General features: G+C 43.4%; 1 protein-coding gene across 2 annotated transcripts in view; it reads right to left on the minus strand.

The window, feature by feature from the left end:
* Positions 1 to 953: 953 nt before the first annotated feature.
* Positions 954 to 15,691, minus strand: part of MFGE8 (milk fat globule EGF and factor V/VIII domain containing) — a 56,007-nt gene continuing 41,269 nt past the window's right edge. Inside the window, exons 7-10 of one of the 2 annotated variants that reach the window (XM_070762021.1) lie at positions 13,046 to 13,190; positions 8,902 to 9,086; positions 7,833 to 7,988; positions 954 to 2,643 (exon numbers count right to left, since the gene is read on the minus strand). In XM_070762021.1, coding sequence (XP_070618122.1) covers positions 2,500 to 2,643; positions 7,833 to 7,988; positions 8,902 to 9,086; positions 13,046 to 13,190 — 630 coding nt within the window. In that variant the 3' untranslated portion in view covers positions 954 to 2,499. Of the gene's footprint in view, positions 2,644 to 7,832; positions 7,989 to 8,901; positions 9,105 to 13,045; positions 13,191 to 15,691 lie in introns of both variants that reach the window. The other variant, XM_070762020.1, reaches the window with a different exon arrangement.

The following is a 15,691-nucleotide window of genomic DNA, read 5'->3' on the forward strand; positions in this document are numbered from 1 at the left end:
CCCGGAGATTAGAACTGCCCCTACTCTCCTTGCCTTTCGTAAGCTCCTTAAACCCCACCTTTGTCATCAGGCATGGGGGAACTGAGACATCTCCCCCGGGCATATACAATTTATGCATGGTATGTTTGTATGTATGGTTGTTTAGTAAATGGTTTTTTTTTAATATTTTAAACTATAATTTAGATTTGTCATGAATTGTTTTGTTCTGTTGTGAGCCGCCCCGAGTCTGCGGAGAGGGGCAGCATACAAATCTAAATAATAAATAAAATAAATAAATAAAATGTTGGGTTTCAGGAGAACCCGTCCTTTAAGGCTCCCTGATATCTAGGCAGGGGTTGCCGCTTCTGCTTCTTCCGATGCGCACGTGTGCACAGCTCATCTCAACTAGACAATGTTGTTTGTTGGGACCTAGGGGCAGTACGGAGCCTTCTCTGCGGGGGGCCCGGCCCTCTGGAATCAGCTGCCCCCGGGGATCCCTCCTCGCCTTTCATAAGAGTCTTAAGACTCATTTATGTCGTCAGGTTTGAGCCAGTTAGATCTTGGCCCCTGGCCAACGAATGGTTGTGTGATTGTTGTACAAATGGGTGTGACTGACTTTTGAACAATTGGGGATTTTAGATAGTCATGTAATTTTTATATTAATGGGGTTAATTTTATGGTAAACCACTGTTTTTTATATGTTGTAAGCTGCCCGGAGTCTTTGGAGAGGGGCGGCATAGAAATCCAATTAATAAATAGTAATAAATAAATCTCTGGCATGTGCCTGTGCGCATCTGAGCGAGAGTTTGCGCAGAAGCAAAAAACTTGCTGAAATCTCATGCGCCGGTGCATCCCGACGAGATTTTGCTTCTTGTGCATGCTCAGAAGTAAAATCTCATTCAGACGTGCGTGAACGCCAGAGACACGGCGCTTAAAGTTCTTTCCGAGTCCCATACATGGAAAGAGACATCAGAAAGCAAGAGTTCGTGTTTTAATATTGCCCGTCCTTTTTTAACACTGCATCCCGTCGCGAAGTCACAGCCGTCATCAAAATTGCTTACAACTTTGGATTCCTTTGCACTGGGGTTAATTACTTCCAGAACCCACATCCTCAGTTTCTCCCCACTCCAGCCCAAAGCCAGCCACCAACTACAGAAAGACATATGTCCCAATTCTCCCCTCCCTCAGCTCTTCCAAAAGAACAGCCCGCATCTATTTGCGTTTTTGTTTTAAATGTTTTTCTTCCCCTTCAGAAAATTCTGTTTCTTCTTAGTGTCTCTGCCAAGTACGAAGTTGACATGACGGTGTAGAATCCTTGGTGGCAGCTGCGACAACGGTAGAAGGGAGGGGGAAGAAAAACAGTTCTTTCAGTCAGCAAAACTTTGTACGAACTTGCTTCGGAAGAGTCTGGATAGGAGGCGAAAGAAGACAAAACAGCAGGATCCGTGCAAGTGGAAAATCTCATTCTTGTGGCTTAAAAAAAGGAAAAAAAATAAAGTTTCTAGCCCTCATGGTGGCAGAGTTTAAATAGAAACCAGGTGGGAATTGGCTGGAGCTGAGAAAATGGTGATGGATGTTCCTCAGAGGGATTAGAGAAGATGATTTATTCTCCCTCAGCAACTGGAATGGAACAAATATATACTGCTCAAAAAAAAAAAAAAGCGAACGCTTAAACAACACAATATAATTGCAAGTAAATCAAACTTCTGTGAAATCAAACTTAGGAAGCAACACTGATTGACAATCAATTTCATATGTTGTCAGCACATTTGTACCGAACAAAGTATTCAATGAGAATATTTCATTCATTCAGATCTAGGATGTGTTCTTCGATTGTTTCCTTTATTCTTTTGAGCAGTGTATATATACATATACAAAACTGGGTGCATCTATTTATTTTTCAAAACCGGGATGGCCAGAAAATGCACATCATCTGTCTAAAAACAGAACAATTTCTAGAGGAAGGGGGGACATCTCGCTAGAGAGCTCAAAGTTTCCCCAAAACTATAGTTTGGCGGGGTGCCTCGGAGAGAAGGAAGCGCTGCTAAATTCACTTAAATCTATCTACAGTGTATGGTCATGCTCCAGGAGAACCCAAAACCTGGCAGGACCTTAAAAAATAAGAGACTCCTGCCACAGAAAAAGGTCCTTAAAGTGCAGTGTTGGAAACCCGTTGAGGAGGACGTACCAGAATCATACAGACTGGGCAACCTTGCCTCAAAGAGCCAGCTGCATAATTCGAGAAAGCAAAAAGGGGCAAAAAAGGACCAGGTAGGAGATACTAAAATTCCTTCTTTTACCAGCTCCTGGTATCACTTCTAAAAATTTGGCAATGCCCAACTTGTGAAAGATGAGACATTCGTACAAATGGTGCAAAAAATAAAAGACGGAGGAGAGGATGCTGGAAATTGTAAGCCCCGCGGGATCTCTGGGGGGTTGGGAAGAAGGGGGGAAAGAACATCCGGGTGAAATGTGGAGCAGTCCGACTCTTGACACCATCTCTCTCCTGTGGCCAGCCGTCTAGTTATCGCACCCCAGAAGTTCCATTCGCAGTGTGATGCGGTTGTGCCAGGCCTCAGGGAAGACGCGGATGAAGCGTGCAAAAAAAGGCGGGTCGAACATGTTCTTCTTGTGGGAATTGTTGTCGTGGTTGCCTTGGAATATCTACGTGGAGAGGGGAAGGAGGAGAAAAAGAAGAGGTTAGTTTTGAAGAAGTGAGGTCTCCCAAAGGTCTTCTTTTTGCTTTTCTCAAGAGGCAACTGACTTTCTGGCATTTCTTTGAAGGCATTTCGCTTCTCGGGCAAGAAGCTTCTTCGACTCTGACTCAGTGATGGGCCCCTATGGATACGGTCAGGTACGCAGAATTGGTAGAAAAATGTTGGTCAGGTACCAGTAGAAAAAAATTGCATTTTTTTTCTTTTTTTCTCTTCTGGGCTCTAGCTATGTTTTTCTTATGGCAGTAAATGAGGTAATAATTTTAGAAGAGCTGTGTGTGTGTGTGTGTGTGTGTGTGTGTGTGTGTGTACATACACTTTATGTAGTAAATGTAGTGTATCTGCCAGTGTTCCCTCTAATTTTTTTTTGGGGTGGGCGGAAAAGTATAGTGTCTGAGCGGCAGTCCCTTCGGGACTGGGCGGCACAGAAATAATAAATAAATAAATAAATAAATAAATAAACAAACAAACAAAAAAACCCACTCTGTTTTGCTTCAGAGAATTTCAAAATAAAATACTGTACTGTGTGTCTATATCAGTGAGCTCATAATAGGGCAACTCTATCAATATCAAAATGCCACTTAAATAGTTGAGCTAGTTTCAAACTAGATTTTGATTTTCTTTCTCTCTTCCTTACTCCCATTCTTTTTCTTTCTCTTTTCCTTCCCCTCTTTTTTCTATCTGTTTCTCTCTCTTCCTCTCTTCCTCTCTCTCTCCTTCCCTCTCACTCTTTCCCTCTCGGCTTCTGGGCAGGTTTGGAAAACTCTGAGTTGATGATGATTTTTAAGTGAGCGATTGCTCACTGCTCAGCTTAGAAGGAACTATGGTATCTGCCTAGTAATACGTTGCTGTCACCTCATTGGTTGTTTCTATCTCGAAGGAGAGTAGCCTGGATTAGGCGGGAGTAACTCTGTAATGCTATTGGCTGTTAAAGATGTTATGCCGGGTATAAATCCCTGTCAGTTACCTTGGTTGTTGTTCTGTCTTCCGACTATGCAATAAACATCTGTTCTTCCACCTCGGCTCTTACTTAATAGTAAAGAATGTATATTTTTGTGTGCCTGTGTGTAATATGTGTGTACACATATGGCATATATACATAGAATTAAGTAGTATATTTTGGATGTTCAGTAACAGTAAGGGAAATTGTATCTCTCTGAGGCGAGGAGAAGCCAGGCACCCCAACCCAAACCCTTGGTGTGAGTGGCATCAAGTTGGCCACCTTTAAGCCAGACACATGACTAAGCCTCCCCCAGTCACATGATCATCAAGCCACTCCCATTTGGTCACATGACTGGCAAGCCACACCTACAAAATAACCCACGCCTGCAGTATGGTAGTAAATTTTTTGCACCCCTTCTCTGCTCTGACTGCATGGTGGAGAATGGAAGGATTTATTCTGAAAAAAGCTGAAAAAGTTTCTGGGATGAGAAGCGAAATATCTTCAAAGAAATAACAGAAAGTCCATGACCTGGGTGACTGGGAATCTCCATAGACCAGTGGCACACGGAGACATATTGGAGAGCACACGAGGCATTGCTCTATGTCAGCTCCAGCGCACATATGCACACTATCCATTTAATTTTCAGCCTTGAGGAAGGCCATTTCACCCTCCAGAGGCTTCAGGGAAGCTTCCCTTAAGCTGGAATACGAAAAACTATCCAATGGGAAAACCGGAAGTTTGAAAAAGCGGACTTCTGGTTTGCCCATCGGGCTGTTTTTTGCACTCCAGAGGCTTCAGGGAAGCTTCTGGAAGCCCTGAAGTGTGAAAAACAGCCCAACAGGCAAACCAGAAGTCTATTTTTCCAAACTTCCTGTTTGTCTGTTTGGCCATTTTTTTCACTGTCCCAGGCTTCGGTGAGGCCTATGTGCAGGCACCGGGGCAGGGGGATTTATGTGCATGCACAGGGGCAGCACAGGGGGGGTGCGCATGCATGGGGTGGAGGAAGGAATGGGGGCGGGCACATGTGTGCAAGCTAGCACATGCCCACATCCACACACCCAAAGACGGGCTACAGAAATGGTGGAAGGTCTTAAGCATACAACCTATCAGGAAAGACTTCATGAACTAAATCTGTATAGTTTGGAAGACAGAAGGGGGGGCATGATCGGAACATTTAAATATGTGAAATGGTTAAATAAGGTTCAGGAGAGAAGTGTTTTTAATAGGAAAGTGAACCCAAGAACAAGGGGCCACAATCTGAGGTTAGTTGAGGGAAAGATCAGAAGCAACGTGAGAAAATATTATTTTACTGAAAGAGTAGTAGATGCTTGGAACAAACTTCCTGCAGACATGGTTGGTAAATCCACAGTAACTGAATTTAAACATGCCTGGAATAAACATATATCCATCCTAAGATAAAATACAAGAAATAGTATAAGGGCAGACTAGATGGATCATGAGGTCTTTTTCAGCCGTCAATCTCCTATGTTTCTATGTTCCCTTTTGGCATGCAACCCCAAACAGGTTCGCCATCACTGCCATAGACATTTCAGCAAAGATCTGATATTCTCACCACTAAACTTCCGTAAACAATTTTGGCAAAAAAGAGGCAAAACCTACTTGCCCACTGCCATGTTAGCATCAGAAATATTGGGCTCATTTTGCAGAGCGATGGGCGGCCAACCAATTTAAATGAATAAAATAAAAAGTAATAATTGTGGTCATAAATCAAGGGCTATTGGAATATGTGGATTGAGATAACCAACTTTAATTCATCTGGGAAAGTGGAAACAGAAACCCAAGCTTCGAAATATTGCCTGAGAGAGAGATTTTACTCGTTCTTTTGATGCCTTATATTCATAGACTGACTCCAGATATTTTTAGTAAGGGAAACCACAGGCAATTAGGCAAGCGACACCATTTTTTTTAAAAAGTGGAAATGTTAAAAAAAGTCAAGTCTCTTCAAATTATATTTGACTCCAAGTACCTCTGTTGCTTTCTTGGGAGCAGTGTAAGAAATAATTCATTATTGGCTTCTTTCAGAATATTTTAAAATTATCCCATCTAGTTTACTGCCTTTGGATTTCCTGATAGTCTACTTTCCTAATACAGTGTTCCCTCGATTTTCGCGGGTTCGAACTTCGCAAATATCCTATACCACGGTTTTAAAAAAAATATTAATTAAAAAGTACTTGGCGGGTTTTTTTCTATACCACGGTTTTCCCCGCCTGATGACGTCATACGTCATCGCCAAACTAATAATTTTTGCAAAAATAATAATAATAAAAAAATTATTGTTAATAAATAATTATGTTTATAAATATCAGGATCACTAAGTGTCTTATTCAATGGTGAGTACCAGTAATAATGTGGTGAGTAAATGGTTGTTAAGGGAATGGGAAATGGTAATTTAGGGGTTTAAAGTGTTAAGGGAAGGCTTGTGATACTGTCCATAGCCAAAAATGGTGCATTTACTTCCACGTCTCTACTTCGCAGAAATTCGACTTTCACGGGCGGTCTCGGAACGCATCCCCTGTGAAAATTGAGGGGACACTGTAGTACCAAGCAGAATTGACCCTGTTTAATTCTTTTTAGATTAAGTGCTGCCACCTGGTGAGACAATAAAAAAAAACATTGGCACTTTGATGCTAGAAGGCAAGAAATAACAGATGCCTTGGAGATATCCATGGAGATTCTCAGTCCTTTTGGTCATGGTTGTCCCAAAAGTGTTCTTTCAAAAGGCAACCCGACTTGCTTTGTTTTTCCTTGAAGACTTTTCACTTCTCTCTCCAGAAGCTTCTTCAGTTCCGAAAGTTTTCAGGATCGAAGAAGCTGGAAGTGAAGCAAAACATCTTCAAGGAAAAACAAAGCAAGGCCAGCTGCCTTTTGAAAGAAGAGAGTTTACATTTTGTCATGCATTTTATTTTATTTTTTTCAAAAGGAAAACTGATAAGCCAATCAAGCCAGGATAGAAGAAAGATCCCAAAATTTCATAATATGCCATAAGAGAGAAGTCATAAAAATACTTTTTAACCAAAGAAAAAAGGGGGGAAAGAAAATGCTGGGAATTTGAAAGAGAGGATGCAGTATCATATCTGAGCAATGCTTTCTTGGAAAATAAAAAAGCTGGAAATCATATTCCATAACTTTTGTCTCCTCCCTCCCTCCTTTCCCTCCTTCCTCCTTCTGTCCATCCATCCCTCCTTTTCTCTCTTTCACAGAGGAATAAAATTCTGGATAAACCAGAGGAAACATTTCAGGACTGCATTAATGGAACAGTCTAAGAACTATTCCATGGCATATAGAAAATGTGCTGTGGAGAACATTTGGATTGTGAAAGAATGAACAATATCCTGGTGTCATTGTATCTTGGTAGATATCAGTTGTTTTAATTTATTTAGATCTGTTTGGAACATTATTGTTAGTACAAGGTACATGGTTGTTAGAGTTTGCCATTGTAAACTATCTATTGTAGTCTCTTGTACTATCACTTTAAATATTTTGGGCTGGTTCGCCATAAGAGGGTGCCAGTACTCCTTCCCTCAATGATGCTCATTCACTTTTGCTTTGCCTTGAGGGTAGATTGTATTTGCTTAGTGCTTGTTATGGATTGTTTCTATTTTGTATATATGTAAATAGTACTTATTAAGCATAACTAAGTGTGTGTCTTTTTCTTTGGCTTTACCACACATCCACACTCTGTTAAATTTCTCTGCTCAGTGTATGTCAAAGGTCTCATAGCCTAGCTATACTGAGACATACCAACATTTATAACTTTAACTGACGTTTTTGTCAACGGTTTCGTCAACTATTTTGCAAATTGAGCTGAATGGATGGATGGATGAATAACAATAGCACTTAGACTTACATATTGCTTCATAGAGATTTATATACCTCTCTAAGCGGTTTACTGAATCAGCCTCTTGCCCCCAACAATCTGGGTCCTCATTTTACCCACTTCGGAAGGATGGAAGGATGAGTCAACCTTGAGCCTGGTGAGATTTGAACTGGTGAACTACAGCCAGCAGTCAGCAGAAGCAGCTTGCAGTACTGCACTCTAACCACTGCGCCAACAAGACTCAGTGGATGAATGAATGAACGAATGAACCTGAACTGACTGGATGAAAGAATGAACGAGTGATTGAATGAACCTGCACTGACTCCCAATTCTACCGAAAGATGTTGCCCAATTCTACCTTGATTTTGTTTGTCTTGTTGTCCTGGTAGAAAGTCCAGGTTTTCCCATCATTGCTGTAAGCCACTTTGTAAGCTGCTACATATTGAATGTGGCCAAAATCTCGTGCTCCCTGCGTTATGATCCCAGTCACTTTTTTTAATTTCTGAAGATCAACCTGCAGAAAACAAGCATAACAGTTCCATCGGTAGAAGTAAATCAATCAATCAATCAATCAGAGTAGAGCTTGAAGGAACCTTGGAGGACTTCTACTCCAGTCCCTTGCTCAAGCAGGAGACCCCCATACCCATGATAGCGAACCTTTTTTCCCTCAGGTGCCAAGAGAGCATGTGCGTGCACTATCGCGCATGCATTAGTACCCACACCCATAATTCGATGCCTGGGGAGGGCGAAAACAGCTTCCCCCACTCCCCAGAGGTCCTCTGGAGGCCGGAAATGGCCTGTTTCCCAACTTCTGGTGGGCCCAGTAAGCTCATATTTCACCCTCCCCAGGCTCCAAAGTCTTCCCTGGTTAAAAAACCCCTCCTCCATCCCCCTGGAGACTCTCTGGAAGCCAAAAACACCCTCCCAGAGCCTCTGTGTGAGCCAAAAATCAGCTGGCCGGCACACACATGCATGTTGGAGCTGAGCTAGGGCAATGGCTCGTGTGCCAGCAGATATGCCTCCACGTGCCACCTGTGGCACCCGTGCCATAGGCTTGCCATCACTGTCATATAGGGTGTGGGGGGAAACTACATGAAGGCACAAGAGCTCCCCGCCTTTTCCGGTCCTGTTTCCTCCCAGGAGATTCCTAGAGAGGTTCCACGGAGGCTTCTCCCTGTCTTTTCCGGTTACAGTTTCGGAAGCTCGGGTTTGTAAGTGGAAAATGGTTCCTAAGAAGAGGCAAAAAAATCTTGAACACCCGGTTCTTATCTAGAAAAGTTCGCAAGTAGAGGCCTTCTTAGGTAGAGGTACCACTGTATTTCTATAGTTACGACGTACACTGAAGACGGCATTTAATTTCACTGTACCATGCGTGATGACAATAAAGTAAACTAAACTAACCAACTTAAACTCTGGCTAGGACATACCTGAAGCCACTCGCCTTCCTTCTTGGTGAGGGCTGTCCAGGCGTTGGATTTCCCGGTGTTGTCAAGGCGGGCGTAGTGAGGGTGCCAAGTCATCTTACTTATGCCCCAGGTCTTGTACACGCTGGAAGCTTTGATCTGCCGGTCAGAGATGAGACGCGACTTCATGCCCAGTGGATTAGAGCAACCTGCCGTGTTGAAATACACTGTAACACAACGATTTATAGACAGGAGTGAAAGGCGAGAGTTTTGAAGGAAGATGATTCTTTCAATCATGGTGGCATTAAGGAGAACCCCACCCAAAAAAAGTCCCCCAAGAGAAAGATTAATTTTTAAAAGCAACAACAGTACATTTAGGTAGAAACCACCACCAGAGAGTATCTTGAAGGTTTGCTGATGCAGATAAAGCAGAATTCTTCAAACTTGGGCAACTTTAATACTTGTGAACCAAGTATTCGGAAACTTCAGATTGTGCAGAATGCAGCTACGAGAGCAATCATGGGTTTTTCCAAATATGCCCATGTTACACCAACACTGCGCAGTCTGCGTTGGTTGCCGATCAGTTTCCGGTCACAATTCAAAGTGTTGGTTATGACCTATAAAGTCCTTCAAGGCACCGGACCAGATTATCTTAGGGACCGCCTTCTGCTGCACGAATCCCAGCGACCGGTTAGTTCCCACAGAGTGGGTCTTCTCCGGGTCCCGTCCCCCAGGGGAAGAGCCTTCTCTGTGGTGGCCCCGGCCCTTTGGAACCAACTCTCCCCAGAAATTAGAATTGCCCCCACCCTCTTCGCCTTTTGTAAACTTCTTAAAACCCACCTCTGCTGTCAGGTATGGGGGAACTGAGATATTCTTTCCCCCTAGGCCTTTACAATTTACACATGGTATGTCTGTATGTATGTTTGGTTTTTATAATAAGGGTTTTTAAAAGTTATTTTAGTATTGGATTGGATTGTTACATGCTGTTTTTATCATTGTTGTTAGCTTCCCCGAGTCTACGGAGAGGGGCGGCATACAAATCCAATAAATAAATAAATAAAATAAATAAAATAAAAACCCCAGGATTCTCCACCCAGCATAGCAGAAAAGTCCAATGAAGTCTTCTGAACATCTCTACTTTACGCCTAGTCTACTAAAGTCAGAGATGGGACTGAGACAACTTCAGGGTGTCCTATAGAATAGAATAACACAGTTGGGAAAGACCTTGGAGGTTTTCTAGTCCAACCCTCTGATTAGGCAGGAAACCCTACACCACTTCAGACAGATGATTATCCAACATCTTCTTAAAAACTTCCAGTGTGGAGCATTTACAAATTCTGGAGGCAAGTTGTTCCACTGATTAATTGTTCTAACTGTCAGGAAATTAGTTCTAAGTTGCTTCTCTTCTTCATTAGTTTCCACCCACTGCTTCTTGTTCTACCCTCGGGTGCTTTGGAGAATAGCTTGATTCCTTATTCTTTGTGGCAACCCCTGAGATATTGGAACACAGCTATCACGTCACCCCTAGTCCCACTTTTTATTAGGCAAAACATACAGTACTCTGTTCCTGCAACCCTTCTTTATATGTTTTAGCCTCCAGTCCCCTAATCATCTTTGTTGCTCTTCTCTGCACTCTTTCTAGAGTCTCAATATCCTTTTTGCATCGCGGCGACCAAAACTGAATGCCGTATTCCAAGTGTGGCCTTACCAAGGCCTTATAAAGTGGTATCAACACTTGACGTGATCTTGATTCTATCCCTCTGTTAATGCAGCCCAGAAATGTGTTGGCCTTTTTCGGCAGCTGCTGCACACTGTTGGCTCATATTTAAATGGTTGTCCACTAGGACTCCAAGGCCCCTCTCACTGTTACTACTGTTGAGCAAGGTACCACATATGTGATTCTTAGATATTATCAATCTGAAAGCAATAAATGAGAAAGAAACCCAAGCTGGACTATAGAGACTTCACAGTTAGCAAGAAAGGCTCCCAGGACAATAAGTCAAGGTGGTTGAAGCCTGGTTTAACTCAGCCATGGTGGCATGTCCCATCCTTTAGCAGAAGGTACCCATTTCAAACGATGTGTAATGTCAAATATAGAAGACTTGCCTTCTAAAGAAAATACTTAGCATTCCCAAATACATATAACAAACAAAGAACATTTAAAAACAGAGGACATTATGTGACAAGTCAGTTCACATTTCTCATGACAATCATTAATACTTATTCATACTTATATAGCTAGTATTAACAATTCATTTACAGTTTCTATACATCCTTTCAAATAGGTCTTTCCCTCTTTCTCCCTTCCCCCCCCCCCAATATTTAAGCTTCTATTTCTTTCTCCTCAATCATTATGTCTTTTATTTTAACTATCTATTCTGAACTTTTCCATCCAATGGTAAAATCTATCCCAGCATTTATAATAATCTGAACCATCCTTGTTTTTTATTTCATATGTTAATTTATCCATTTCAGCACACTGTTATTTCTTAAATTATCTCTACTTCTTTCAGTATATCATCATTTTTCCATGCTTGTGCAAATGTTGTCCTCGTGGCTGTAGTTACGTATATGTATGTGTAAATAATTTTTTTCTAAACAAAAAAAATACTTAGCATTCCCTCTTCTGCATCAACATGTCACTATCTAATTAAAAGAATCAAGACTGTCCATCATTCTAGCTTTCCTTATTTTTGGAGCAAACCCAGGCATGGGCTACTGCCCGGATTGGGGGGTGGGTAGTGACAATGGAGCTCCACCCCAAAGCTCCCAATTTGCACTGAAAGATGTTGAAAGAAAATGCATAAGCCACGGCCACAGTGTGGTAGTAAAAATTTTAGTAGCCCTTCACTGAGCAAAGCCCCAAATTATGTAAAAAAAACCTGACCCGTCGCCAGGCATGGGGTAACTGATGTAGCCCCTTGCTAATATGGTTCATGTATCGTATGATTGAGTTGTGTGGTTATTTTAATGATAAGGGTTTTTAGATAGCTTTTAAGTACTGGATTTGTTTACATTGTTCACTATTGTTGTGAGCTGCTCCGAGTCTTCGGAGAGGGGCAGCATACAAATCTAATAAATTATTATTATTAATTATCTACCTCATTCACACAGCTTGCAAAATTCTGCCTTTCCTGTAGGGTAATTTAAACCACCCAGGCACTGTTTTAATTTTTTATAATTTATTTATTTGTTTTATTTTATTTATTTATTCAATTTTTTATGCTGCCCTTCTCCTTAGACTCAGGGTGGCTTACAACAAGTTAGCAATAGCACTTTTTAACAGAGCCAGCATATTGCCCCCACAATCCGGGTCCTCATTTTACCCACCTCAGAAGGATGGAAGGCTGAGTCAACCTTGAGCCGGTGATGAGATTTGAACCGCTGACCTACAGATCTACAGTCAGCTTCAATGGCCTGCAGTACAGCACTCTACCTGCTGCGCCACCACAGCTCATACTCATAATACACCAAGCTTGCCAACTGTGCCAAGTGCCAGAAGGACGGACCTGATGTTCAAGGGCTACTGGAAAGTAAAAGAGCTCCAAAATGAAGGGTTTGATTCCAGAGAAGTTTCCATAATTTCTGTAAACATTTTTGCTTTCCGCGGGCTCAGTCTCCAGTTAAGAAAAAGGATGTCATATAGCAGTGATGGCTCACCTTTTTTTCCTCGGGGGCCGAAAGAGGGTGGGTGGGTGCTATCGTTCATGCATGAGTGCCCACACTCACACCCATAAATCAATGTCTGGGAAAGGGAAAACAGCTTCCTCTGCCCTCCAGGGGCCCTCTGGAAGCGGGAAACGGCCTGTTTCCCAACTTCTGGTGGGCCCAGTAGGCTCCTGTTTTGCCCTCCCCAGGCTCCAAAGGCTTCGCTGAAGATGGGGGAGAGTAAAAAAGCCCTCCTCATCCCCTGGAGGCTCTCTGGAAGCCAAAACTGCCCTCCCAGAGCCTCTGTGTGAGCCAAAAAAAAGCTGGCCGGCACACACATGGACGATGGAGCTGAGCTAGGGCAATGGCTCATGTGCCACCTGTGCCATAGGTTCGGCATCACTGTCATATAGGGTGTGGGGGGAAAACTACTTGAAGGTACAAGAGCCCCATTTCCTAATTGTCCATGCAAGAGTGCGCGCCTCCACCCAAATTCATTAGACCAAAGGGAAGCACTTACCATTCATTTCACAGCCAATCACTTCAAACCGCAGAGTGCAGCCGCGATAGCACTTTTCTGGATGGATTCGAAAATACTGGGCGATGATTGGGGAATTAAACATATTGGTCGCCGGGGTATGTTTGTCTTTATTGGCCCAGAAAATCTGCAGCAAAGAAAATACAAAATGAAGAGTATCTTAAGAGTAGGAATACGAATCCCTTTCCAATGCTACACAGCCCTGGAGACACTGCTTTACCATATATACTTATACAATAATGCAATACAATGCGATACGATATGATACAATACAATAATACAATACAAGGTTGAGTTATGAAGCTTTTGGTTAGGGATAGGAGAATGTGAATCCCTTTTTGGATACATGGATAATTTGTCTTATTTATTTGTTAGATTTATAGGCTGCTCTTCTCCTCGTGGACTCAGGGTGGCTTACAAGAATAAAAATAGACAAGATAAAATAGACAGGTAAAAGTAGAATACTATTAAAACATTAGAAAAAAGTAGATAAAACCCAATATAAAAACAATCAAACATCTCTCATTGATACTAATGGCTGGAGCTCACAGTTCCCAGGCCTCCCGGCATAAATGTATTTTTAGTGTCTTTCGGAAGGCGAGAAGAGTGTGGGTGGTATGAATCTCTTTGGGGAGTTGGTTCTAGAGGACTGGGGCCACAGCAGAAAAGGCTCTCCCCCGCAGACCTGCTAGTTGGCATTATTTGGCCAATGGGACCTGGAGGAGGTCGACTCTGTGCGACTTAACTGTTTGCTTGTCCCTGTGAGGCAGACGACAGTCTCGCTAATAATCTGGTCCCATGCATAAGAACCTAAGAAGAGCCATGCTGAATCAGGCCAAAGCCTTACAAGATCTCTTTCAACTCTAATAATTAACTAACTAACTAACTAACTAACTAACTAACTAACTAACTAACTAACTAACTAACTAACTAACTAACTAACTAAACGAACAAACAAACATAAGAAGAGCCATGCTCAATTGGTCCAAAGCCCCTCAAGTCCAGAATTCTGTGTCACGCAGTGGCCCACCAATTGTCCATGGGGATCTTGAGCAGAAAGAGAAGGCAAGACCCTCCCTTTCTCTTGACCCCCAACAAATGGTACTCAAGGGAATCCCACCTGCCCCAACCATCATAGAGGCGGCACATGGACATCCATTTCTATAACCACCAATATACTTGGCATCCATGAATCTGTCTAATCCTGCCTTGAAGCTATCAAGGCTGACAGCTGTCAAGACCTCTTCTGGAAATAAATTCCATAAACCAACAACCCTCTGGGGCAAGAAATATTTCCCTTTATTTGTCCTCGTTTCTTACCTATGAGCTTTAGGGAGTGGCCCCTCATCCATGATTTTATACGCCATGTAGGGCTTTATAGATAATAACCAGTGCCTTGAATTGCATTCAGAGAACAATTGGCAGCCAGTGCAGCTCATGGAGTGCTGGACTGATGTGGGAATTCCGAGGTATGACCAACACAGCTCTCGCGGCTGCGTGCTGGACTAATTGAAGTCTCCAAGTGTTCTTCAAGGGTAGCCCCAAGTAGAGCACATTGCATTAATCAAACATAGAGGTAATGAGGGTGTGAGTGACTGTGAGAAGAGACTCCATGTCCAAATAGGCCTGCATTTGGCGCACCAGGCAAACATGTGCGAAAGTGCCCCGAGCCACAGCCAAGAGAAGTTGCTCCCAATTTGTGGATCCTCTCTGAAGGGGTCAAAATTCCCCCCACCCCCCCTGCAAGTGAAGGATGGACAGATGGGATTGTCCTTGGGAGGCAAAACCCACTGCCACTCAGTCTTGTCTTGTTGAGCTTGAGCCTGTTGATGCCCATCCAGATCCTCACAGGCTCCAGGCACTAGCACATCATACTTACGTACTTGTCCACCTGTCTGGGAAGAGTTTGATCTGGTGACACCTGATGAAGTGGACAAGGCCATTGGAGCTGTGAGTTCCGCCACCTGTTTACTGGATCCGTGTCCCTCCTGGTTGGTTTCGGCCAGCAGGGAGGTGACACGGAGCTGGGCCCAGGAGATTACCAACGCCTCCTTGGGGAGGGGAGTTTTTCCATCTCTCTATAAAGAAGCGCTCGTGCGCCCCCTCCTCAAGAAGCCCTCCCTGGACCCAGCTGTGCTTAACAACTATCGTCCAGTCTCCAACCTTCCCTTTATGGGGAAGGTTGTCGAGAAGGTGGTGGCGCTCCAGCTCCAGCGGTCCTTGGAAGAAGCCGATTATCTAGGTCCCCAGCAGTCGGGTTTCAGGCCCGGTTACAGCACGGAAACCGCTTTGGTCGCGTTGATGGATGATCTCTGGCGGGCCCGGGACAGGGGTTTATCCTCTGTCCTGGTGCTCCTTGACCTCTCAGCGGCTTTCGATACCATCGACCATGGTATCCTTCTGCACCGGTTGGAGGGGTTGGGGGTGGGAGGCACTGTGCTTCAGTGGTTCTCCTCCTACCTCTCTGGCCGGTCGCAGTCGGTGTTAGTGGGGGGCCAGAGGTCGACTCCTAGGTTTCTCCCTTGTGGGGTGCCTCAGGGGTCGGTCCTCTCCCCCCTGCTATTCAACATCTACATGAAACCGCTGGGCGAGATCATCCAAGGACATGGGGTGAGGTATCATCAATAT

The sequence above is a fragment of the Erythrolamprus reginae genome, chromosome 10 (assembly GCF_031021105.1).
Source record: "Erythrolamprus reginae isolate rEryReg1 chromosome 10, rEryReg1.hap1, whole genome shotgun sequence".
NCBI lineage: Eukaryota > Metazoa > Chordata > Lepidosauria > Squamata > Dipsadidae > Erythrolamprus > Erythrolamprus reginae.